Source organism: Amphibalanus amphitrite, unplaced genomic scaffold, assembly GCF_019059575.1.
Source record: "Amphibalanus amphitrite isolate SeventyFive unplaced genomic scaffold, NRLGWU_Aamphi_draft 000077F_arrow, whole genome shotgun sequence".
Taxonomy (NCBI): Eukaryota; Metazoa; Arthropoda; class Thecostraca; order Balanomorpha; family Balanidae; genus Amphibalanus; species Amphibalanus amphitrite.
The window spans coordinates 174,595-199,758 of NW_024881573.1; the positions used below are offsets into that span (position 1 = coordinate 174,595).

General features: G+C 47.7%; 1 protein-coding gene across 2 annotated transcripts in view; it reads right to left on the minus strand.

The window, feature by feature from the left end:
* Window positions 1–25,164, minus strand: part of LOC122379407 (fibulin-2-like) — a 222,546-nt gene that overhangs the window by 174,059 nt on the left and 23,323 nt on the right. For both annotated transcript variants that reach the window (XM_043361616.1, XM_043361617.1), the window contains exon 3: window positions 19,991–20,081. In XM_043361616.1, coding sequence (XP_043217551.1) covers window positions 19,991–20,081 — 91 coding nt within the window. The remainder of the gene's footprint in view (window positions 1–19,990; window positions 20,082–25,164) is intronic.

Sequence of the window (25,164 nt, forward strand, 5' to 3'; positions counted from 1 at the left end):
CCTGTCTCTGAAGGTCCCATTTCGACATTCGAGATCCTTATTTTGGGTCACAGCAGAGGCCATGCAGGCCATATATGCTCATGAGGCCATGCCGCATGAGCATATTAGCTCAGATGTGTTTGATAAGGCCCAATGCCGACGGTCATTTAGCAGCTTCTGATGGCCCCACGTCCTCTTTTGAAGGCACCTCAGGGGTCACCATAGGCCTGCCAGGGGCACCACCGGCCTCGCAGGGGCACCTTGGGCTGTCAGGGGCACCACAGTCCTGTCAGGGCCCAGGGGGCCCCAGCGACCTAGCAGGGGCACCACAGGCCCGCCAGGGTTACCACAGTCCGGCCAGGGGCACCACAGGCCTGCCAGGGCCCAGGGGCACTAAAAATAAAATAAACAATATAAAAAACAAAGATGGAAACACCGCATCACCAAAATTAAGTGGCCGAAATCCGTTGAGTTTTTAATTTTGGGTATAGGTAGGGGCACCATAAATTAAATTCATGACCATCCCCTTGGAGTTTTCCTGTATCATCCCCTGGTGCTCGCACGGTTGAGACAAAAACGAGTGAGATTCTGGCCTTCAATACGCCTTTTCACGCAACACGATCCAGACAAAAACAAAGGTATTAGCTCAGATGTGTTTGATAGGTGATTTTGAGCATGCAAGACGGCGTCTATAACGCATTTAGGTATTCGGCTTTTGGAGGGGGGTCAACTGACCCTCTCAGACCATTTGGGGGTCATGACCCCGTGCCCCCCCCCCCCCAGGATCCGCCACTGAATTATTCATGCGTTGCTGTACATAGGAGGTATGTGAAAGAAAAGTATGTCTAGCAAACACCTGTCGAATTTTCAACAGGCCCACTACTGGACCTGGACCACATGGACTCAATGAGGGCCCATGGCTCTCTGATGGTTCACGGTCACCACGGAACCATTAAGGGCCCACTAGCTTGTGGTGGACTACGACTCGTTGAGATCTACTCACTGATATAGGGTTCCGATGCTTGGAATGGGAGATTTAAAACACTAATACAGGCCAAAATGGCTGATTACTTTTTTAAACATAAGTCAGAAGGGCCCACTTTCGTTATATATTAGGTCCCCCCCAGGTCCCCCCCAGGAAATGGAATTAATGGGGCCCGGGGGGGACGGTCCCCCTCGGTCCCCCCCCGGTTTCTCCGGCCCTGGCAGAGACGACAGCCCGCTGACGCCAAACCATTTTATCACTGGACAGCTGGGTGGCCCTCTCGCACCAGAGCTACCCGATCGGGAGGTGACGTGCCCCAGACGCCGCTGGCGGCACGTTCAGAAGGTCGTTAGCCAAACTTGGCGAAGATTCATTCGCGAAATGCTGCCAAACTTGAGCCGTCGTAGCAAGTGGACAAAAGTGCAGCCAGACATCAAAGAAGGCGATGTCGTGCTCGTCATGGACCCGGCCTCACCGCGCGGCTGTTGGCCTCTGGCGCGTGTGGAGCGCACCCATCCCGGCCGCGATGGTCATGTGCGCGTGGCCGAGATTCGTATGGGGCCTCGCAAATGCACCCGGCCGATCACACGCCTCTGTCCTCTGGAATTCGCCGCAGTGGACTAACGCATGAGCCGCCGTACGAGTCAGCTACTGCAGCCCATAAGGTGCACCACGGTCAGCTAGTGGAGTCAGCTGGTGGAGCCCAAGGTGCTCCACGGGGAGGGGAATGTTCAGGCGGGTGCACGTCAGAATAGCTAGTGACATTTGAGCTAGTGACTTTTGAACTAGTACAAAACAGCTAGTGCCTCAAAACAGCTAGTGACAAAACAGCTAGCGTCAAAATAGCTAGTGAAGCAAAATAGCTAGTGCTTAGAAACAGCTAGTGACAAAACAGCTAGCGTCAAAGTAGCTAGTGAAGCATAAAGAGCTAGTGCCTCAAGACAGCTAGTGACGAAATAGCTATCGTCAAAATAGCAATTTCGTTGGACCTCTGTTCCCTTCCCATTCACTTCGCTTCAAAAATGCAAGATATCTATGACTGTAAAGATGTATTTCCCGCGATATGCCATCTCTTTAATTCCCCGGTGCCCCGCTTCTAATTTGTTGTTTGTCCTAGGGATCCCGTCCTCTGCCCTCCTAGCATTCCAAATAATTTTGTCAAACTACGGTGCTCTTCTGCTCCTTCTACCCGTGGGGACTCTTCGTCGGGAAAGAATCTATAATAGCTGCTCTACGAATAAGCTATTTTGCTTATTAGCTATTAGTCGACGCTAGCGATTTCTATAGCTACATGGGCGTAGGAACGGCTGGAACATTGTGGGTGCATGGGTGCAGAAATCCAGCCATGGCCGGTGAAGCCGGGGGGCGGGGAAGGGGGTAGGGAGCGGCATCCGAGCGGAGGCTCCTTGTGAGCTTTGAGGGTGTACCGTGTCGAAAAGGTACCTACCGATGATAAGTGTATTTAGAAGCGTTGATAATGTCAATATTGACTACCGCAAAGAGTACCTAAATGCGGCTAACTTAGCCATTTTCGAAGATAGGTATCGGGCTAAAACTTTTGACAGTGGGTCATCGGTAGGTATGTGTTCAATCACATGTGTTCCGTTGCTTCCTTTTTTACTTGAGTGATGGTCTTCAAAACGCAGTTCCTACGTTTTGAAGACCATCACAGAAGCAAACGCTTCTAAAGGTGGAAAGTGGGCAAAATATCCTGAATTTGTTGTGCTGCATGGGAAGTAGTGTTGATGAGAAAAGGGGTTTTTGTTCCAGATTATTGTGGGTGCAGAATACATTGTCTGCACCCACTGGAGAATTATTGTGGGTGCAACTGCACCCACTGCACCCATGGTTCCTACGCTTATGACTAGCTATAATGAAGCACTAGCTATTTTGCTTTACTAGCTATATTGACGCTAGCTGTTTAGTCACTAGCTGATTTAATGCACTAGCTATTTTGCATTACTAGCTATTTTGGCGCTAGCTGTGTTGTCACTAGCTGTTTTGAAGCATAGCTCTTTTGTACTAGCTCAAAAGTCACTAGCTCAATAGTCACTAGCTGTTTTGACGTGGACCCGTTCAGGCGATGCCATTATTCCTGCCATGAGTGTTTTCTCGAGTGAAAAGTGTATTTTCCCGAGTGAGAGGTTTGTTAAAACACATTATTGTCACTTGCACGGGCCGATCACTAGGTGATTACCGTCATTTAGGAGGGCGGCTCAAACTCTGTATTGCCCTCAAAATAAAAGCTGTCGGGCCAATAATGGTCATTATCCGCCCGACAGGTCATTAGCGCCCGACAGCTCAAATATGTTCAAATATATACTCGAGGGCAGCGCTTTTCGAGGAGCGCTGTGGCCCGAAGGTTTGAACTTTGAATTGTGAAAAACGCCCGCCCGCCGCAAAACGCAAACACCGCAAAACGCGCAATACGCACGCCCGAAACGCCAACGCAAAGGTCGCAAAAAATAAACAAACGCCCGCCCGCCGCAAACCGCAAATAAAAAACGCAAAAACGCCGCAAAGCAATAAAACCGCCCGCATCGCACGCCCGCTAACCGGCAACCGAAAACGCCTAAAAATCGCCCGTCTGCCGCCAAAAAAAAACACCGCAAAAAAACGAAAAAGCGGCCGCCAACCGCAAATAAATTTAACACCGCAAACGACGCAAAAAAAAGAAAACCGCCCGCATCGCCCGCCCGCCCGCCCGCCGCCAAAGCCAAACACCGCAAAAAAAACACAAAACGCCCGCCCGCCGCAAAACGTAAACACCGCAAAACGTGTAAAACGCACGCCCGAAAAGCCAACGCAAACGGCAAAAAAATCGCCCCACCGCCGCAAACCACACAGAAAAAAACGCCGAAACGCCGAAAAAAACCGCCCGCACCGCACCGACGCTAACTGCTAACCGAAAACTAAAAGTCGCCCGCCAGCCGCCAAACGCAAGCACCGCAAATAAGCGCCCGGCCGCAGCAAGATAATAATTATCAACGACTGGCATACCGCTTGGCTGGTCATTTTCACAAATCAAAAAGATATCTGCAAAAATCTCCTAGATGAAAGAGCCCGATTAAAAAACGGATGGCACGTGCGTGTTCCTCGCCCCCAACTTCCTTCAGGTCAATCGTCATTTGGGTCACCTAACGCATTGACGACCGGCTGGGTGGAATGAACATTGCGCCAAGAAACGTAAGTATATTGTCAAAAAGAATCCCCAGAATGGTGGATCCCAAAAGTTTGAAACTACCACTTTGGCCCACTGGACGACACCTTAAACAGTTGCCGACCGGATGACACCCATTGTTTGGTCACCCACGCCATAGTATGCATCATGGGTGCGCCGAAATGACCAAAAGTCCCAATTTCCGGTGTGCAGGGTCATTTTCAACGGCACGTGGCACGTGGTTCTGGACTTTTCCGGCCACTTTGCGACATACCCATGGGTAGTGCACCGAATGGTGGTTGATCTGCATGGAAGAAAATGGGGGGTCGTTTGGATCGTTTTCGAGCAATCTGCCGTGAAAAGCATTTTTTTCATTTTGCCCATTGGCTTAACACGGGAATTTTCAAAGTCACGTGGCACGTGCACCAGATGGTCCGCGGAGGGGAGACCCATACCAGAACGTAGATCACCTGGCCCACTAGAAATCCTGAAAAAATCAGAATTTTTGGAGCAGCCGTTTTCAAGAGCATCAAGTTGTACTGATCTCAGGCAGCTTTTGCCAAATTGTCAGGGAACTCAGATTTGTTTTTCAATAGAAAAACACAATTCTAAAGAATAGTGTTTTAACTATTGACAACAAACCTTCGGTTATTCTCATATGAATACTCGAGGGCAGCGCTTTTCGAGGAGCGCTGTGGCCCGAAGGTTTGAACTTTGAATTGTGAAAAACGCCCGCCCGCCGCAAAACGCAAACACCGCAAAACGCACAAAACGCACGCCCGAAACGCCAACGCAAAGGTCGCAAAAAATAAACAAACGCCCGCCCACCGCAAACCGCAAATAAAAAAAAAACGCAAAAACGCCGCAAAACAATAAAACCACCCGCATCGCACGCCCGCTAAACGCCAACCGAAAACGCCTAAAAATCACCCGCCCGCCGCCAAAAAAAAAACACCGCAAAAAAACGAAAAAGCGGCCGCCAACCGCAAATAAATTTAACACCGCAAACGACGCAAAAAAAAAGAAAACCGCCCGCATCGCCCGCCCGCCCGCCCGCCGCCAAAGCCAAACACCGCAAAAAAAAAAACACAAAACGCCCGCCCGCCGCAAAACGTAAACACCGCAAAACGTGTAAAACGCACGCCCGAAAAGCCAACGCAAACGGCAAAAAAATCGCCCCACCGCCGCAAACCACACAGAAAAAAACGCCGAAACGCCGAAAAAAACCGCCCGCACCGCACCGACGCTAACTGCTAACCGAAAACTAAAAGTCGCCCGCCAGCCGCCAAACGCAAGCACCGCAAATAAGCGCCCGGCCGCAGCAAGATAATAATTATCAACGACTGGCATACCGCTTGGCTGGTCATTTTCACAAATCAAAAAGATATCTGCAAAAATCTCCTAGATGAAAGAGCCCGATTAAAAAACGGATGGCACGTGCGTGTTCCTCGCCCCCAACTTCTTTCAGGTCAATCGTCATTTGGGTCACCTAACGCATTGACGACCGGCTGGGTGGAATGAACATTGCGCCAAGAAACGTAAGTATATTGTCAAAAAGAATCCCCAGAATGGTGGATCCCAAAAGTTTGAAACTACCACTTTGGCCCACTGGACGACACCTTAAACAGTTGCCGACCGGATGACACCCATTGTTTGGTCACCCACGCCATAGTATGCATCATGGGTGCGCCGAAATGACCAAAAGTCCCAATTTCCGGTGTGCAGGGTCATTTTCAACGGCACGTGGCACGTGGTTCTGGACTTTTCCGGCCACTTTGCGACATACCCATGGGTAGTGCACCGAATGGTGGTTGATCTGCATGGAAGAAAATGGGGGGTCGTTTGGATCGTTTTCGAGCAATCTGCCGTGAAAAGCTTTTTTTTCATTTTGCCCATTGGCTTAACACGGGAATTTTCAAAGTCACGTGGCACGTGCACCAGATGGTCCGCGGAGGGGAGACCCATACCAGAACGTAGATCACCTGGCCCACTAGAAATCCTGAAAAAATCAGAATTTTTGGAGCAGCCGTTTTCAAGAGCATCAAGTTGTACTGATCTCAGGCAGCTTTTGCCAAATTGTCAGGGAACTCAGATTTGTTTTTCAATAGAAAAACACAATTCTAAAGAATAGTGTTTTAACTATTGACAACAAACCTTCGGTTATTCTCATATGAATACTCGAGGGCAGCGCTTTTCGAGGAGCGCTGTGGCCCGAAGGTTTGAACTTTGAATTGTGAAAAACGCCCGCCCGCCGCAAAACGCAAACACCGCAAAACGCACAAAACGCACGCCCGAAACGCCAACGCAAAGGTCGCAAAAAATAAACAAACGCCCGCCCACCGCAAACCGCAAATAAAAAAAAAACGCAAAAACGCCGCAAAACAATAAAACCACCCGCATCGCACGCCCGCTAACCGCCAACCGAAAACGCCTAAAAATCACCCGCCCGCCGCCAAAAAAAAAAAAACACCGCAAAAAAACGAAAAAGCGGCCGCCAACCGCAAATAAATTTAACACCGCAAACGACGCAAAAAAAAGAAAACCGCCCGCATCGCCCGCCCGCCCGCCCGCCGCCAAAGCCAAACACCGCAAAAAAAAAAAACACAAAACGCCCGCCCGCCGCAAAACGTAAACACCGCAAAACGTGTAAAACGCACGCCCGAAAAGCCAACGCAAACGGCAAAAAAATCGCCCCACCGCCGCAAACCACACAGAAAAAAACGCCGAAACGCCGAAAAAAACCGCCCGCACCGCACCGACGCTAACTGCTAACCGAAAACTAAAAGTCGCCCGCCAGCCGCCAAACGCAAGCACCGCAAATAAGCGCCCGGCCGCAGCAAGATAATAATTATCAACGACTGGCATACCGCTTGGCTGGTCATTTTCACAAATCAAAAAGATATCTGCAAAAATCTCCTAGATGAAAGAGCCCGATTAAAAAACGGATGGCACGTGCGTGTTCCTCGCCCCCAACTTCTTTCAGGTCAATCGTCATTTGGGTCACCTAACGCATTGACGACCGGCTGGGTGGAATGAACATTGCGCCAAGAAACGTAAGTATATTGTCAAAAAGAATCCCCAGAATGGTGGATCCCAAAAGTTTGAAACTACCACTTTGGCCCACTGGACGACACCTTAAACAGTTGCCGACCGGATGACACCCATTGTTTGGTCACCCACGCCATAGTATGCATCATGGGTGCGCCGAAATGACCAAAAGTCCCAATTTCCGGTGTGCAGGGTCATTTTCAACGGCACGTGGCACGTGGTTCTGGACTTTTCCGGCCACTTTGCGACATACCCATGGGTAGTGCACCGAATGGTGGTTGATCTGCATGGAAGAAAATGGGGGGTCGTTTGGATCGTTTTCGAGCAATCTGCCGTGAAAAGCTTTTTTTTCATTTTGCCCATTGGCTTAACACGGGAATTTTCAAAGTCACGTGGCACGTGCACCAGATGGTCCGCGGAGGGGAGACCCATACCAGAACGTAGATCACCTGGCCCACTAGAAATCCTGAAAAAATCAGAATTTTTGGAGCAGCCGTTTTCAAGAGCATCAAGTTGTACTGATCTCAGGCAGCTTTTGCCAAATTGTCAGGGAACTCAGATTTGTTTTTCAATAGAAAAACACAATTCTAAAGAATAGTGTTTTAACTATTGACAACAAACCTTCGGTTACCACAAATTAATTTTAATGAAAATTGCGGTTATTGCAACTGAAAGAAGTAGGCGGTTCTGTACAAACAGTTGTTGATTTATATTTTATTTACAATACTTGTCATAGACCGATGCACGACCGATTGCACATTTGATGCGTTTTCGCTATGTAATCGTACGGCGTACCTATCCTTACGCGTGAAAGTTCACATTGATAACGCAAGACCCGTTGAACGTTGCATTCGGGAGCAGTGACGACAGAGCTGTTCTCGCCGTTACCAGTTGCTGGCTTTGACGGACTTCCGATGGGTCAGGCACCCGATGTTCCTGTTCGTTCATGTTCAACCAGTCATCCACTTCCATCCCACCGATGGTCAGATTAAAGTTGGGCTTTTCTTCGCACAACCGTCGTGAGGTAGCAGGCCCTCCGTTCTGTATCACCGTGGCGCTGCACCCTGGGACTACACTTGCGGCTGTGTCGGACTGCCTGGTCATCGTTTGTGCCAATATCTCAGAGCAACGCCTTTTTTGAGGAACTGACATGTCGTCAATGTAATGTGAAAGGCTTGCGGTCCTTTTGTGTTTTGTTACTTTAACGATATCTTCAGCTGCCACTCCAGCTTGATGCAATGTCGTGACGGTGGTGGCACGAACGCTATGACATGTATAGCGTTGTGATAGCTTAGCGCTATCAGCTATCCTCTGCATGATTGTTGACAGGCTGTTCTTCCCCATTGCTTCGTTTCTGAACCAACATTCATCTTGCGCCCATGCTCTCTTTGGTGTTTGGAACAGCCTATCACTATCATGATTGATCTTTTGCTGGTACATCTTGAAAACTTCTACACCAGGCCCGTACATCCTCTGATCAGAAAAGTCTACATCTCCCTGCTTGCTTCCACCCTGATGGTTTTTTGTTGCTTCAGTTTTCGAAATAGTGACATATTCCTTTCCGTCTGGGTCTTCTCTGACGACGAAATGATCTTTCCTCATCTGAGCCCAACCTTCTCGACCTCTTTTCCCGAAGAAAAAGCAGAGATAGAACCATGTAGCCTGCAGGAGGATGGTTGGATTTCACGCGAAATCCGAGAGGTAGTCACCCAAGCGCTTCATATCGTCCTCTGTGATAGCAGCCTTATGCTGAGGCTTGGGGTTGCCTGCCTTTACGTACAGTTTGCAGCGAGCGTCAAAAATGTTGTTTGCTGCAATAAACTCTCTATCGGTTATGATGTTGATCGGTCTGCTATGTGGAGCGCTGGTCAGGCAGCGATGGATGGCCGCACGAATGCAGGTCAGTGTACTGGGCGTTAGAGTTTCCCCCGCTTTCTTCGCCTTCACTTAAGCGTAGAACCTTCTTAGTAAACTACACAGTTCTTCATGAGTAACTGTTCCAAAATCGCATGATTGGTCTCTCAATGCAAGCCATTCATTAAATTTCTTCATCCCATACTGAGTGGCCTTCGATGTGTTGTCAGGTACAACACTTCTTTCCAGCTCTATTAATTCACGCTCCGTTATTTCGCTATCCATCTGGCGTTTCCACGCGCAAAGGAGACAGAGCTATTATGACCTTAGAAGCTAAACCGAAAATGATGCACCCAGGGGGGTGGCACGGCTATTCGCGCAATGTATTCATTTATGGGCCGCGCGGGGCCTCGCGATGACGCGGCTGGAGGCAACTGCTCAGCGCGCTAGGATACTTCTGGCGGGGCCGGGCGCTGAACGGTGTGCAATGAAGGGTTATGGTCGGGCAGAGAGAGATGAGGCATTGAATTTGAATTGACATCAGCAATCGGGTGGGGAAGGAGAACGTTTCTTATCGAGCTTGGGATGGGGAAAGCCGAAAATATCACGATCGGCTCATAGCTCCGACAGGGCCGGGTGCTGTACCATGTATAGTATATTTAGGCGGGCACAGACATAGACATAGACATAGACATGTATTTGCGACCCTTCCACATCCATGGTGGCTATTCCGAGACGCGCGTCAATAAGATAGAAACTTGATATACATAAAACACACCTGAGGTAGCCGGCGTGCAGACAGAGATGAGTTACTGGATTTAAATTCACCTTACCATCGGTTTCTGGAGAGGTTTGAAGACGTCTTTAGTCAAGCTCGGAGTGGGGCAACGGCCACTGGCGGATCCAGGGGAAGGCATTTGGGGCAAATGTCTTCCCCAACAACCAGGGCAGCGCCCGAAATCGATTTTCGAGAATAAATGAAAACTTTACAACTTTTCTAAGGAAATGTTGGTTAATCACACCGCACAGCAGTGCGCAAGGAATCGAAATCCGAGTTTTTTTTTAATTAATTCCGAGAAACCTTTTTGGGGTAAGCCCCCGCAGTGTCCAATACCGCTTCCTGGATCCATCAGTTGTGAATAAGTCACGGTCGATACCGAGCTTCGGCGGGACCAGGCGCTGTACACGTTGTTCTTTGAATGAAGAGGTGGATAGACACCTAGCCCCACACCCTACTGCTATGCCCGTGCTTCTGTGGGTGAAGCACTAAAGCATCACGGAATCCCAGAGGACCTGCGAGTCGACGAGGTGGCCGCTTTGGCCGCCGGGTACTGCAGCTCCCTGGAGTTGCCTGGGACCGATGGCAAAACAACAGCTCCGGCGGTGCCCCTATGGGCCGTAGTAATTAGTGAATTCCCGTAATGTAGAGATCATATCCTCAATGATCTCCATTACCATTTTATATTCCTAAACTATATGGCAGACCAATTATGCTTGCCTACGTTCAGGCATTACCTCTGATGGTCATACGCCCAGTACAACATGTGTTGTCTGTCAAACAACAATCGACGACGGGATCCCTTCTCATCATCTCTTAAGCCATCGGTTGTCAATTCACCCACCCCGTTTCCCTAAAAATAGACGGTCAGATTCGGCCTGGGTCCTTACGACCCCTCTAAATTTGCCAGAGACGGGATCGGATCGCCGTTATTGCACCCGTCTTAGTGTCTTAAATACTATGACAGCTTCGACCACGGACGTCGGACGGGGTGATCGTTCCACGAATGTGCGCACCATCCAGGCCTAGGATGCATCGAGGTTTAAAAGGATGCAGTCTGTAGATCAATCAACAAACAATGGTGGTATGCAACCACTTTAAAATATCTCCCTGGCTCCCGCAACGTTCCAACGCCCCTCCGTTATGCATTCGCCCTGTGTGCCCGCCGAGCCGGCTTGCCTCCAATGACGTCATCGGCCGGCCGGCGGCGTTCAAGGTCAAACGGCTGGTGTCCTTACCTGGAGTTCTATAGCCTTGGATGCACCGTTCGCTCTGACCTGCCTTATATATGTACTCTAGTGGTGAGTGCTCGCCCTAAATTCCCGAAAAGTCACGTGCTTAACAATAACAGTATTTTACATTCTCGCGCACTACGAACTTGCTGACCGACCTCCAGAAGATTTGACTACAGCAAGCTATTGAGAAAAAGGTTAATTATGAACTAGATAAGCGACAATAATACAAATAACGTGACTTTTGTCGGGCGATATGAGTTTTGAACGGCCCCTCACCATTATCAGAAGCCCTTCATGATACTTAGCGTCCCTCGCTACGCTCGGGCCGCTCAGCATCATGTCGGGCTTCTGATAATGGTGTCGGGCCGTTCAAAACTCATATCGCCCTCCAAAGTCACGTTATTGTACTAGTGTATGTTATCGGCGCACGAGTTATGCTTTTTCGGTGACATATTTTGGGAAGAAATAAAGGATTCGAAAGGGTTTTGGAATCAAAAAAGGACTTTCATTTTATATAGTAAAAAATGGAATATTAAAACAATTATTCTATTTAATCGCCGCCGCCGCCGCCGACGTCGCCAGAACACCTGGTGTGGCCAAATATACCTCCACCATGGTGAAGCTGGCTGAGGCCCCCACCCGGGCGCGGGTTAAGGTGTGGACGGAGTTCTCGTGTGGACTGTGGATGCGTGGCCCAGCTCAGTTGCTGTTACTTCGAGCCATGTGGCTTACAGAGGTCAGCAAAGGTCACGACCCCAAATTTGCATCGTAGGTTGTGGCCCACTCAGTGGATCTAGAGCGCTAAAAATGGCACCAATCGACTCGCCAGGACGGTTCTACTTTCCCACTTTCGAAATTACCCCTTAACCCACGCCCCACTGGGGGGGGCTATTTATAGCCCCCCCTCCCGTTTTTCTGCAATAACTTCCAAACCGCTTGACGTATCGACGCCAAACATTCAGTACCTTCGGCTGCATCAATTTGAAACCTTTTGTCAAAATTTGAACTTCGTACCTACCATAGGTCGGCCGGAAATGACGTCAGAGTGACGTCATGTTCGGCCGATTTCGACGCAAAACATTGAACCACGGCAATCGCTCCCAAGAGCTCAGGTTTTAAGCTAGATCCAATTTCTTTGCATGAGAGGACTCAGAATAGACTGCGCTACCAAACTGCTATCTCGGATTTTCGAAATTTTGTAAATTTCGAAAATTTTATATAATAATATTCAAAATTTATATTTTTACATTTTTTTTCAAAAATGTTTTGACCTTTCGAAAAAAAACGGAATATATGTGATAGAACGCATTATTATGACTAACTCTAGCAAGTTTTAGCTAAATATCTTAAAAAATGGCCAAGTTATACGCATTATTGCAAAAAATTAACAATTATTAATTTTTCAAATCAATTTTTCAGCACGAATTCGACATCGTACGCGAATATAAATAGCACCATCGTGTTCCTGAGCTCAAACCGCAACCAATAGACACCTTTGTTGTTGAAAAATTTTAACTTTAAAATTTGACCTTTTTTGACCTGAAAGTGACCTGACCTAAGCTAAATTTGACTCAAAATGACCTCGAATGACACAGACGACATCAAATTCGAAATGTTTGGCCTAAATGGACCATAAAACATGTGTCACGTGATCGACGGATGATATAATATTTTCGTGACCTGTGATGACCTGACCTTAACCTGAAAATCAAAGTACAAGTTTGGTACCCTCAGAGTATCTAGAGCATCTCTTCACGAGTGTGTGAACCAAAAATGAGCCTGATCTGACTTGTAAGACGGCGGCCAGAGCCCAAAACGTGAAGAAGCCAAAATGCTATTAATTTTTACTTTGACCTGACCTGTGACGTCATCGGTGACCTCGAGGTCAATGAAATTAGGTTTCGCTCGACAGTTTTTCCGGGGCTATCAGACGCCGTTTGAATTTTGACAATCGGCCCAGTAGTTTCGGAGTTAGGAGGGGGGCTATGAATAGCCCCCCCCCCCAGTAGGGCGTGTTATACGCAGACCCCAGTGGGGCGCGGGTTAAGGTAATGCAATGTGAATGACCTAAGGTCGTATAAGGGTCAGGTCCAGGAAAAAAAAAACAATTTCACAGCCGGTCTCAGCTATACAAATCGTGGCATGATCATTATCAATGTTAGCAAAAGTCATCGATTGTTTTCAATAGCTTTGCAGCCAGCTTTCAAATTCTTAAAAAGAAAGTGTATCATAATCCAATACGTGGGTACACCTCTGATGGGGATGCATATTTCTTCCACAACAGAGATGTTTGGCCTCAAAAAGCAATCAAACGACAATAATGCAGAAAAACGTGAGGGGTCTGTGAAGCCCGTTCCCCGCTCATGCGCTGGTTAATCAAAATCTGGGAGTTAGTATGTTATTTGGAGATGTTTTGGTCTATCCGTCGTGGCCTGTCTGGCCCTGCTCAGCCGCCGCCTACCTAGGGTGGGATGGACAAATTGAGACACATTGTGTTTATCAATTCAAATGCAGTTTGCCGGTTAACCAAAAAACAATCAGTCAGAAATATATTTATTTCGTGACACTGGCATCGTTGTAGAGCATTCTCACTCGATAAACCCTCCCTCTGCCGCCAACATCCTCTCCAGCCGGCTCCTGAACCTGCCGCACGCGCGCTTCACGACAGCTCGGTCCATGCCGCCATCGTCTCCTCGATGGTCCGCTTCAGAGCCTCCCTGGAGGGGTGGGGGTTCTTGTTGGAGACCCTCTCAACTTCGCCCCAGACAAAGTAGTCCAGGGGGTTGAGGTCCGGAGAGTTGGGGGGCCAGAACTCCTTGGTCCACGTCAGGTGCATGTTCTGCCGGCACCACTCCTGCGTCTTCTTTGCTGCGTGTGCGGGTGCTGAGTCTTGCTGGAAGACATATCCAGCTCCTCTCGTGACTTCCTTGATCCAGGGCAGCACGACAGTCTCCAGAACCCGTAGGTAGACGTCTGTGTTCACCTTTTCGTTCTGTTCGAAGAAGTGCGGTGGCATCACGTCTCCGTTGCTGGTGACGACTCCGAGCACCATGACTGACGCTGGGAAGTTGGTCTTCATGGCCACAGGCACCTCATCGGGGAAGCGGCAGAGGTAACGAGTGTTGCGCCGGTTCGTTTTGCGATCGACTGTGAAAATCTTCTCGTCGCTGAAGACTCTCACCAAACCTGAGGTTTCACGTTTCAGCGAACCCAAAAGTTGTTTTCCGATCATTAGCCGTCTCGCCTTCATCCCATCGGTTAAGAGTTTGAATTGAAGCGGAGATCCTCATGGACGGCTTGCCTTATGAGGAACGGGCTCACGTCCAGTTCTCGGGCCAACTGCCGAAGAGATTTCATCGGGTCCTCCTCGATCAGAGCCTGGAGTTGCTGCAGAAACGCCGGCGTTCTCTTCTTCCCAGGCCCTGATTTACGCTTTTTACGCTCGGGAGTCACCTCTCCTTCATCCTCGCCATCTCCACCGCCCTCCTGTGCCCGCACACGCTTGGCAATGCGGTACACCGTGCTCCGTGGGACACGCAGGAACTCGCTGATCTCCGCCGGGCTCCTCCCTGCGCGCAGCGCCTGGAGCACGGCGGCTCGGCGATCGTACTCGGCTGCGCGACCAGACATGATTTGACCTGACCTTGGGTCACCCTCGCTTTTATAGCATCTGAGGGCCGTGCCAGCGATGCGACCAATCAGATTGCGGTTATAGCCGAGACGTACAGGGACCCGCAGTTGCTTCTGTACACACTAGTATTTCAGCGTATTCTTGGCCTGTGACACCGTTGGAGGCGAATTGGGAAATGATTGTGTGCTTATTATAACCACCATCTGAAGGGCTTTGAACTGATGTGCTGCTCTCCTAATTCAGTGAACTTTTTATGGCTATATCAGCAAAACATTGTTTTCAGCGCTTTTTCCTGCCCCATTCCTTCTGAAACCTGGAACCGCTTATTCCATTTACTCCTGCCATCTGACGATGGTCGTGCTGACTACTAGTTCCGGCGCTAGTTACTGCTCCAGTTTTGCACCCGGCACAAACTCAGGCGGCACCGGGCCGTGGCTCGACCATGGGGAGGGTCGGACCGAGCCGACTGCCTGAGGCGCGGTTAGATCGGACGCCCTGCTGGGGAAGGGGACGGGAGTGAGGGGGAGTGGAGGAGGTGGTCACGTGGTCCGTCCAAGCTCGCAGACGACCTGTCCTGCGCCCAGCCATGTTCCGTGATCCAAAATGGCACGAGAGCTGTGGAATGCCTGAAGGAGACGCTTCGAAAGCGAACTTCAGCAGCACTAATTTACCATATTCTGTGGAGATGAATGAATATTATCTTAATTCTAAATGCAAAAAAAAATTGTATGCCCAAGCTGTATAAGCTGTGTCTTTTTAAAAGTTGTAAATAGGATTATTTTTAGGGACTTGTAGGTTTCGTATACACAATGAATTGTGTTACAATAAGCCGTTTCGCTGTTATGGTTACTAACTGAAGATCATGTCAGGCCAGAATAGCAATTGATAGTCAGCGCACATCTGTGTGTTTCCATAGTCGTTTCGTGATTAGCAACGTGACAACATGTGAAATACCTATACTATCTAATGTTTGTCTCATTGATTGTTACGGGTGCCAAGGTCACGTGAAACTCAGGTTAAGGTCATTTACTTGAAATGATCTCGGTCAACTTCCTTAAATTTACACCTTTTTACTGTGGTTTTTAGGAAGTGTTGGTTTGAAATTTAGCACCCGTTTTAGCATTTGAGAACTAGGCATACTTACTTAGGTATCAGTTATAGTGCCTATGCAATATGTTGCAAGGTTGTAAGTGCTGGTTAACATTCTATGGATAGCCGGCAGAACGCCTAATGGGTGATCTGGCGTGACCCGTCCTACCCCAAATGCTTTGATACATCATCTTTGATCAAGGCAAGTGCAAATTCGGAGTCAGAAGCAAGCCAAGTCCCAGCAAACTTCACTTGCAGATATTCTAGCAGGACCCAATTTTCCGTGCTTTTGGGTTATTAACCTGATCTGGGAGGTCAACCAGTGACTATATAGGATCTCAGCATTGACCAAGACATAAAAATGATTGGCTTTTTCTTGTCAGCGATGACCAGGACCCTCAAATCATCGGATTTCTCTCGTCACGAGCAGCTCGCTCTTTTTTATTTTTCAGCGAAGCTCTGGCTCTTTTTATCAAGGGCCGAATGGCTGAGGGTTTCTACGCCCCTCCGCTACATGTAAGACGCTGAAAAGAGATGCCTGAATGGGTGAGGGTTAAATATCGATTGGTTTTTAAGTGCCGAAGCCCGAAGCACTTTAATTTACTTCGATAGCAGTTTTTAAGACCAACGAGCTCGAATACTATAACTTCTTGAACAATGTAAGCACCACATAAAATGAATCGTGAGAGAAGCGGCTCAAGATTAAGGAGCTATGAGACACTTAATAAAAAAACGGCATAGATTAGAAACTGCACCTAACTTGCACTGGTTTTTAAACATTTTCGTTGCAGACTGGTAGATTAAATTTTAGGATTGATTTCAGCTGATGCTCAAATGGAGCTATTCATTCGTTCATTCATGCGACCATCCAATTCCATTCATAAAAGAAGCCAGTGACAAAATTGTTCATTTTAGATAAGTGTGAAATACAAACTCAATAAAAGTTTAATGATACGGCAAATTTGACAGCTTTTATAATGAACAGACAAATAACTTTAACAAATCAAGGTTGAGAGCCCCAAATAGGGGAGAGTGAGGTAAGATGAGCCAAGGGGCAAGTTTAGCCACCCCATGTTTCTCAGCTCCTATGGCGCTAATTGACTTGAGCTTCCATGTGCCGTTCGCTTACGATGCTGCAGTCTTTCACGTGAGACGGCAACGTTCTCACGCTCAGCACCCGGTAACATGTGGTATCGCCCCTGATAACTAAGACATGTTTTGCTTTTAAAATGAGATGGTTATTATCTGCGGTGCATGGTTATTTTCCTTAGCGGGTGTCATTAACCGAAAATGGCCAAGGGTAGGGCAAGATGACCCATTTTCACCTGGGGGAAGATGAGCCGGATAAGCCATTGTTGTCTCCGCTGTCGAAAACCAAACTGAGCTGCGCTTGTTTCTGCTGAATAAAAATCGTAGGAAATTGTTTTTATTTGTTGATTTCACAAGTTGTAAGTGATTTGCAGATTATCTGAAGGATAAAATGATTTCTTCCATGATAGAAAACTTGACGAGTTATTGGAAGGCTTAAAACAGTCACTTTTTAATGCAGAAAAAAACTGCCGTAAGTATGTATGTCATGGAGTAAATAAAAGAGCCCTGCACTCTTCGCCGCGCCCGGGAAAAGAAGAGGTTCGCATTTCTATCCATGCTCAACTTTCCCCACGACGTGTCTCAACTTACCTCGCCCATGGGGTAAGATGAGCAACGTGCCAGATGATTTTTGACGTAGCCTTTCAGTGCAAAAAGAAGCGGTGTGAAACATTTCTGGCCACCATTACATGCGCAATGACCACTCTGTCCGTCCAACCCGTAAACGCAGAAAAAATGATCAGTAAGTTAGCCTGTAGCTTACGAAAAACAAAAGGCGGCTCAACTTACCTCATTCTTCCCTCCGTAACACAATTGAGGGCATTTTTAGGCCATCACAGTATTTGTCAACAATTGTTGTTTGGGGGACTGGGGAGGGTGGTTACTGGCTCATGAACATCCCCCCCCCCCAAGAAAACGAAAACGAAACCGATCATCCGCGAAAAGAACTATTGAACTCGAACCAAGGCGACGAATCGATTTATAGGTATGCAGGATGACTAACGATGCCACTTTTTGACTTCTAGTGTCAAATAAATTCCATCATCTGGATAGCACGTCAACATTCTATTTGACATTTTACAACAAACGTATACTATTTGGCGCGACTAGCCTCATAAATGTTCTGAAACTAAAACCGTTTCTTCGCAATTAACTTGGACCACGTCATCCCAGCTTATGCACGACAAAAATAAAATAATGCTTCAGGATCACTGGCCTGAATTCCAATGCTAAACGTTTACTCAAAACCGGTGTGGCTGAGGCACTTTTCGCTACATCTCGTGACGGCCACCATTGTGTTGCATTTTTTTCGGTAAGCTATAAGTTAATGAGGAAAGGATTGGTGAGTGGGTTGAAAACAGCCCTCACCCTCCACCCCCCCCCCCCTCCTTCTTCTGGAAACATAAGTAACCGAAAGATCTGGCGATGGTTTATCCACCTCCTCTGCCGCCGCGCTGCGAGGCCTCGATTCGTTCGGTATGTGGCTTCCTGAGCGGTCCTCCCCGGAGGCAAGGTGAAAGGTCATGGCCTGTATCAGAAATTTATACGTTGCTGAATATGTTTTATAGTTCTTCCAAAGCCTTGGACACCGTTTTATTATATCAGATAAGCATTGCACTTTCTTATCAATCAATACATCTAAAGAAAACTTGATCATAATCTTATACTGCGGCAATTGTAGTTCTGCTTACGGTTGCCTCTTTATGATACGGGCCACCACCACCTCCACTGCGCTGGAGCTCAGGCGTTCTACCCCTCCCCGCTACGGACCGGCCCTCGGGCTAGGTGTGTTAGTACTGAGCGCAAACCTGTAGTAGTCACGTGACTTTCATTCACGTAGCGAGAACGGAAGCTATAGGCGATACCAAGGACGGGCTCTGGGGAGGCAACCGGCGCGGAAAAATAGCACGATTGTAGTTTTGGAAGAATATCTGTTGCGGTAAGAGGAATTATAAAAAAATACGTCCTAGGAGCAAACATGTGTTATTCCTCCATACTTTGCGCTACATTTCCTTTCTCCAATGGCCAGCACTTAGCAAATAATAGCACAATTCTAAATTGGTAATATATGTGTACAGTAGCAACTGCGGGTCCCTGTACAACCGCGTAGAAACTTGTCTCAATTTGTCCATCCCATCCTCAGTGGATCTAGAGCGCTAAAAATGGCACCAATCGACTCGCCAGGACGGTTCTACTTTCCCACTTTCGAAATTACCCCTTAAAGGAAAAGGGCCACCTTCGTGAAATATGAAGATATCGTTGTTTTTCATTTTGACATTATTATTTTTCATTTTCTTTTTAAAACTGGTGCCAGAAGTGCACAATTCGCGAAAAAGTATTTAAAACTATTTAACATATTGGTACTATGTTGATACTCTCTACGGCACCTACTGTATGATGGCATAGCGATGACGTCACACTCAAGCCAATCAGCGTTCAGAAGACAGACTCGTCGGATTGTGTCAGATAAGCTGATTGGTTAAGGCTGAGCTGGTTGGAGCTGATTGGTAAAAAACCAAAGCCTCGCCGCGGGTGGCTGTATTGTCGGATAAGAACGCATTCCTGGGATAAGAACGCATTCCTGGCGTATTTTCTTTTAAAATTGCCGATAACTACGAATGGAGGCCGAAATCGGCCGTAAGGAGGTAGCCAGATAGGTTTTCGGACACGGGCTACAAGATGGCTATCTCAGTTTCAATCCCCATGTTAAAGGTGGCCCTTTTCCTTTAAGGTAATGCAATGTGAATGATCTAAGGTCGTATAAGGGTCAGGTCCAGGAAAAAAAACAATTTCACAGCAGGTCTCAGCTATACAAATCGTGGCATGATCATTATCAATGTTAGCAAAAGTCATCGATTGTTTTCAATAGCTTTGCAGCCAGCTTTCAAATTCTTAAAAAGAAAGTGTATCATAATCCAATACGTGGGTACACCTATGATGGGATGCATATTTCTTCCACAACAGAAATGTTTGGCCTCAAAAAGCAATCAAACGACAATAATGCAGAAAAACGTGAGGAGTTCTGTGAAGCCCGTGCCCCGCTCATGCGCTGGTTAATCAAAATCTGGGAGTTAGTATGTTATTTGGAGATGTTTTGGTCGATCCGTCGTGGCCTGTCTGGCCCTGCTCAGCCGCCGCCTACCTTATAGTACTGGCGAGCCGGCGCCGGCTGATCCAGCAGGCACGGTTGCTGGTTTTTCGCCGCCTCGGTGCCGGCTGAACACTGCTTTTGGCTGCAACAAGACGCGGGAACAACAACAATCGTCAGAAACCGCAGACGGCGCACTCAGTGAGCTTCCGGGGCGGATTCCATAACTATTCATACAAAGGGGCGCCAATCCGCGCCCTAGTAGTGTTTTGCCAGCTGCTAACGTATGTACTTACATGAGAGAGCGACCGATGGACCACTTCCTCCCCCCCCCCCCGCTCCCATCCTTTGGACCCCTGATCGAGCTGGAGCTTCGCGGAAAAACGAGCCTGCTGCCTGCGACGAGAGGAGCTATGATACCCAGTTTTTATATCCTAGGTCATTGGTTGACCTTTTCGGTCAGGTTAATGACCAAGACGTTGCAAAATCAAAACTTGCTTATAGTCTGTTACACAGCAAGCTTTCCCTGTCACCCTCGTCTCTCAGATTTGAATGAAAATCGGTCCTAGGGTTAATCATAGGCCCCAAAGACGCTTGCCAAAATATCAGACTTCTCAGATAAAACTTTTTCAGTTATTTTGCATAGCGTTTTTTTAACTGCGGATTAAAAGGGTGACTTTGATGGACTGTAGGTAACTCGAGAACGGGTTAAGCAGGCGACAAACGTTTAACATCACTGATTTTGCGATGAATCAGAAATTGTAATAATTTGGAAGAACAGTTCTATCTTTTAGAAATATCGTTATCTTTTCCCTTTGCCTCTAATGGCTTTTGGGACCAACATTTTTTGCATTTTTTCCCAAAAAAATCAGGTCATTGCTAATCGACATGCAAAAAAAAAACTAGAAGGATATTATTTCAAAAAGTTCCTCATATTCCTGCAAACAAAATGGGTTGGGGGGATGCTACTATCCCAGCTCTCTGTTTCGCCCCTGATGAAGCTTGAGTCTTGCGGAAAAACGACCTAAAGCGCCGTTACAAAACGCCGCGAATGATACCCTTTTCTGAGGTCTCAGGTCTACCGGTGACCTCTGAAGTCAGATCAAGTGCCCCTTATCACGGGTTCGGTTTTTGGTAAATAACTTTGCAAAAAAAAAAAAACGATCGCGGCTGGCAAAACAACAATATTGGCGAGTGGTAGAATTTCCCTCGCCGGCACAGGAAAATCTGCGTCCTTTGACGGCACTTGGTTGGTGCGACGGTTAGTGCGACCCCCTTCCTCGCGTTTGGCCCCTGGTCGAGTTAGAGCTTCGCGGGAAAACGAGCGTGTTGCCCGTGACGAGAGGAAGCCGTTGATACCCAATGTTAACCCGCGCATGACTGGGGTATTTTCCATAACGCGAGTGACTCTCCAGAGCCCCCCCCCCCCCCCTCTTATCTCCAAAACTACGGGGCCGAACGTCAAAATTCAAACGGCGTCTGATAACCCTAGAAAAATTGTCGAGCGAAACCTATTTTCATTGACCTCGAGGTCACCGATGACGTCACAGGTCAGCTCAAAGTAAAAATTATCGGCATTTTTGCTTGCTTACTGTTACGAAACGAGTAACGATAGCTTCAGGTCGTATTGAACTTCAACCCGAACCATACACTCGACACGATATGGTCGATACGATAACGATACGAAATTCAAAATCGGGGTCAGCCCGACACGTGGCACGTCGCACACGCTTATGGCCGCCCTCCCGGCGCTACCCACAGCTGTTGCGACTCTCAACTAAAGCGCACCGCCAGGGGTGCCACAATCGCCGCTCATGACTGTCAAACTGGCGGCGTGTTCACATTCGGTAACACTGTTAGAACGGTAACATACATTAACGGTCTAACAGCAAACGAGATAAGACACTTCACTTAAAACTAACACACGACAAGACACACACGACATAATAACACTCGCAACGATGACAATGCTCGCAACGCTTCATCAAAGCACGGTGCATCGGAACGTAAGATACTCCTAATCGATGACTTCCAAGTCATGCAGACGCTGTACTGGCCGAGTACGAACGCCCTGAGCCGTCCTAACGTCGGCGGCTCTCACGACACCGTCACTGCCCGGATGAAGGTGTTCGACCACTCCCATCAACCAGTGCAGCCTCGGGACATTGTCCCCCCGAATGAGAACAACGGAACCTATCTGGAGCTTCCCACGAGATTTAAACTTCCTAACCGAATGCGGCAGGCTGAGGAGGTAATCCGTCTGCCACACACTCCAGAACTTCGCCAACATGTTCTGGCGCTCAACGTCCCTCTCAGTCAGGGACGAGGCTGAAACCTGTTCCGAATCATCAACCACAGACGCTCGAATACCGGCTACTCTGCCGGACAGAAAGTGACTCGGGGTTAGAGGACGAGCTCCGTCCACATCGTCACTGACAAAGGTTAGTGGACGAGAATTTACACAGGCCTCCACCTCCACAAGCAGCGTCTCCAGCTCCACCTTGGAGAGGACGCTCCTGCCGAGAGTCTTTCTCAGGGAGCTCTCAACAGTACGAACCAGCCGCTCCCAGTGACCGCCCCACCATGCCGCGCGGGGGGCAATGAACTTCCACTCTGGGCCCGCCGGACCCAGCTCTGCCAACAGGCTGGTAGCCGCGGCTCTAAACGTCTTGGCATTGTCCGAATACATCATCGTGGGGGTACCACGTCTGGCACAGAACCTTCTGAACGCCAGCAAAAAACCTGACAGGGACAAGGAATCGTCAACTCGAGGTGAATGGCTCTAGTTACAGCGCATGTGAAAAGACAGACATACACCTTCTGCTTGGGCAAGCAGAAGAGTGCTTCTGCTTGGGCAAGCAGAAGAGTGGGCCACAAAAATCAACGCCGGTCACTGAGAAAGGCGGAGCCTTACTAGCCCGCTGAGCCGGTAGACAGGCATCGGTAAAATCCTTTTTGAAAGGATTGCATTCCCAATCCACATTCCTAGTGCCGAAGTGGATTGCATTCCTACCCGCAATCCCCTTTTTTCACTTGGATTGTGATCAAATCCGCAATCCTTTTTTGCAATCCTGTTGTATTATTATGTGCACTAGTGGATCTGGGGGAGGGAGAGGGGCATAGGGCCGTGCCTCCATCCCCAAATCACCCATTTCTATTACCTAGTCTTGCGAGTAATTCCTATCTAAGGCACATGTGTTTTATGGGAAATATTTTTTTTTTGCCTCAAACACCCCCACATTTAAACCTCTACCCAACCAGTGTTTTATATTTTTAAAACTCGCCCTCAAATACGTAATTTTGCCCTTCCTATGTACTATGTAGTTCATCAGCGCATATTATTTTGAGCGTTTAAATTAAAAGCGTTTAAATTATTTCAAGTTTCGATGTACCTAAAGCCCTTGATAGCAAAGTACATGAAGCCGATGAAGCCGATCTCATAATTTTCAATCGCAACAAACCATTTCAAAGCACTTATCAAACACAATCCGGATTGGATTGCAAAAATTGGAAGTATGATGCAATCCAATCCGCAATCAAATCCTGTTTTTTTTTTGAATGGATTTCAAATTCAGGTGCAATCCACCAAAAAAGGAATGCAATCAGGATTTTGCAATCCTGCAATCACAATCCTACCGATGCCTGCCGGTAGAGGCGCCACTGGCGCGTTGAGACCCGCCTCGTTCCTAGTTAAGCTCTAATTAGATCAAGTGACTCATAGGGAGCGAAAAAGCGACAAAAAGCATGAATTTCCCTATGGCGGCGGGCGCCGGGTTGCCAGACGGCGCACCGGCTATTTCCACTTTTGACACACCATGGGTCGTATTGAACTTCAACCCGAACGATACACTCGATACGATATGGTCGATACGATAACGATACGAAGTACAAAATCGGGGTCAGCCCGACGGCCGACACGGGGCACGTCGCACACGCTTATGGCTTCACTCAACATACCCTGCTTATGGCCGCCCTCCCGGCGCTACCCACAGCTGTTGCGACTCTCAACTACAACTTCCAAAGCGCACCGCCAGGGGTGCCACAATCGCCGCTCATGACTGTCAAACTGGCGGCGTGTTCACATTCGGTAACACTTACAATTTAGGCTCTGGCCGGCGGCTGACAAGTCCGATCAGGCTCATTTTTGGTTTACACACTCCTTCATATATATGCCTTAGATGCCGTGAGGGTACCGAACTTTTACTTCGATTTTTTTCAGGTCAAGGCCAGGTCATCCTAGGTCGCGAAAATTGTATGTCATGTATCGGTCACCTGACGCATGTTTCATGATCCATTTTACACGTAAATTTCGAAAATAATGTCATCTGTGTCATTTTAGGTCATTTTCAGCTGAACTTACCGGAGTTCAGGTCAATTTTAGGTCAGAAAAGATAAGATTTTGAAAATGAAATTTTCAACAAAACAGTTGCCTATCAGATGCAGTTTGAACTCAGAAACACGATGGTGCCATTTATATTGCTGTACGATGTCAAAAACGTACTAAAAATGACTTTGAAAAATGCAAAATTGTAAAAATTTGACAATAATGCACATAACTTGGCTATTTTTAAAGACATTAAGCTTAAACTTGTTAGGGTAGTTTATCAGTGTGTGTTCTATCACATTTATTCCGGTTTTTGCGAAAAATCAAAACGTTTTTAAGAAAAAAAATTGTTATTGTAAAAAAAAAATATTTTTCAAAATTTCGAAAATTCGAGATAGTTGTTAGATAGCTACGTGTATTTATTGTCCACTGATGCAAAGAAATTGGATCTAGCTTTAACCCTCGCCGGCACAGGGGGGGTTGATGCAACCCCCTAATGGCTGAAACACTCTTTCCGCGTTCAGAAAATCGCATGCGAGAGCCTATTCAAATGCATTATAATACTTCCCGCATCAATCGCATCCAGGAGGTGCGTGCGATTGATGCGAGCGTGCTTCCATGTATTTGAATAGGCTCTCGCATGCGATTTCCTGAGTGCGGAAAGAGTCTGTATCAGGCTTAAAGGGACCCTCCCACCTTAACATTAGATTTGAGTTGAGATAGCCAAAGTGGGGTCCCTGGCTCACAATTACCAGTTTCGGCACTCACAACATCGAGAAATGCCTTAAATCGGAAATATTGAATTTCAAAATTGCAGCATTTTGATTCAGAGGGGCTAATGCATAGGAATACCCCTTTGAATGTGTGACGTCAGCGCAGATATCTAACGATTTTTAAATGTTTG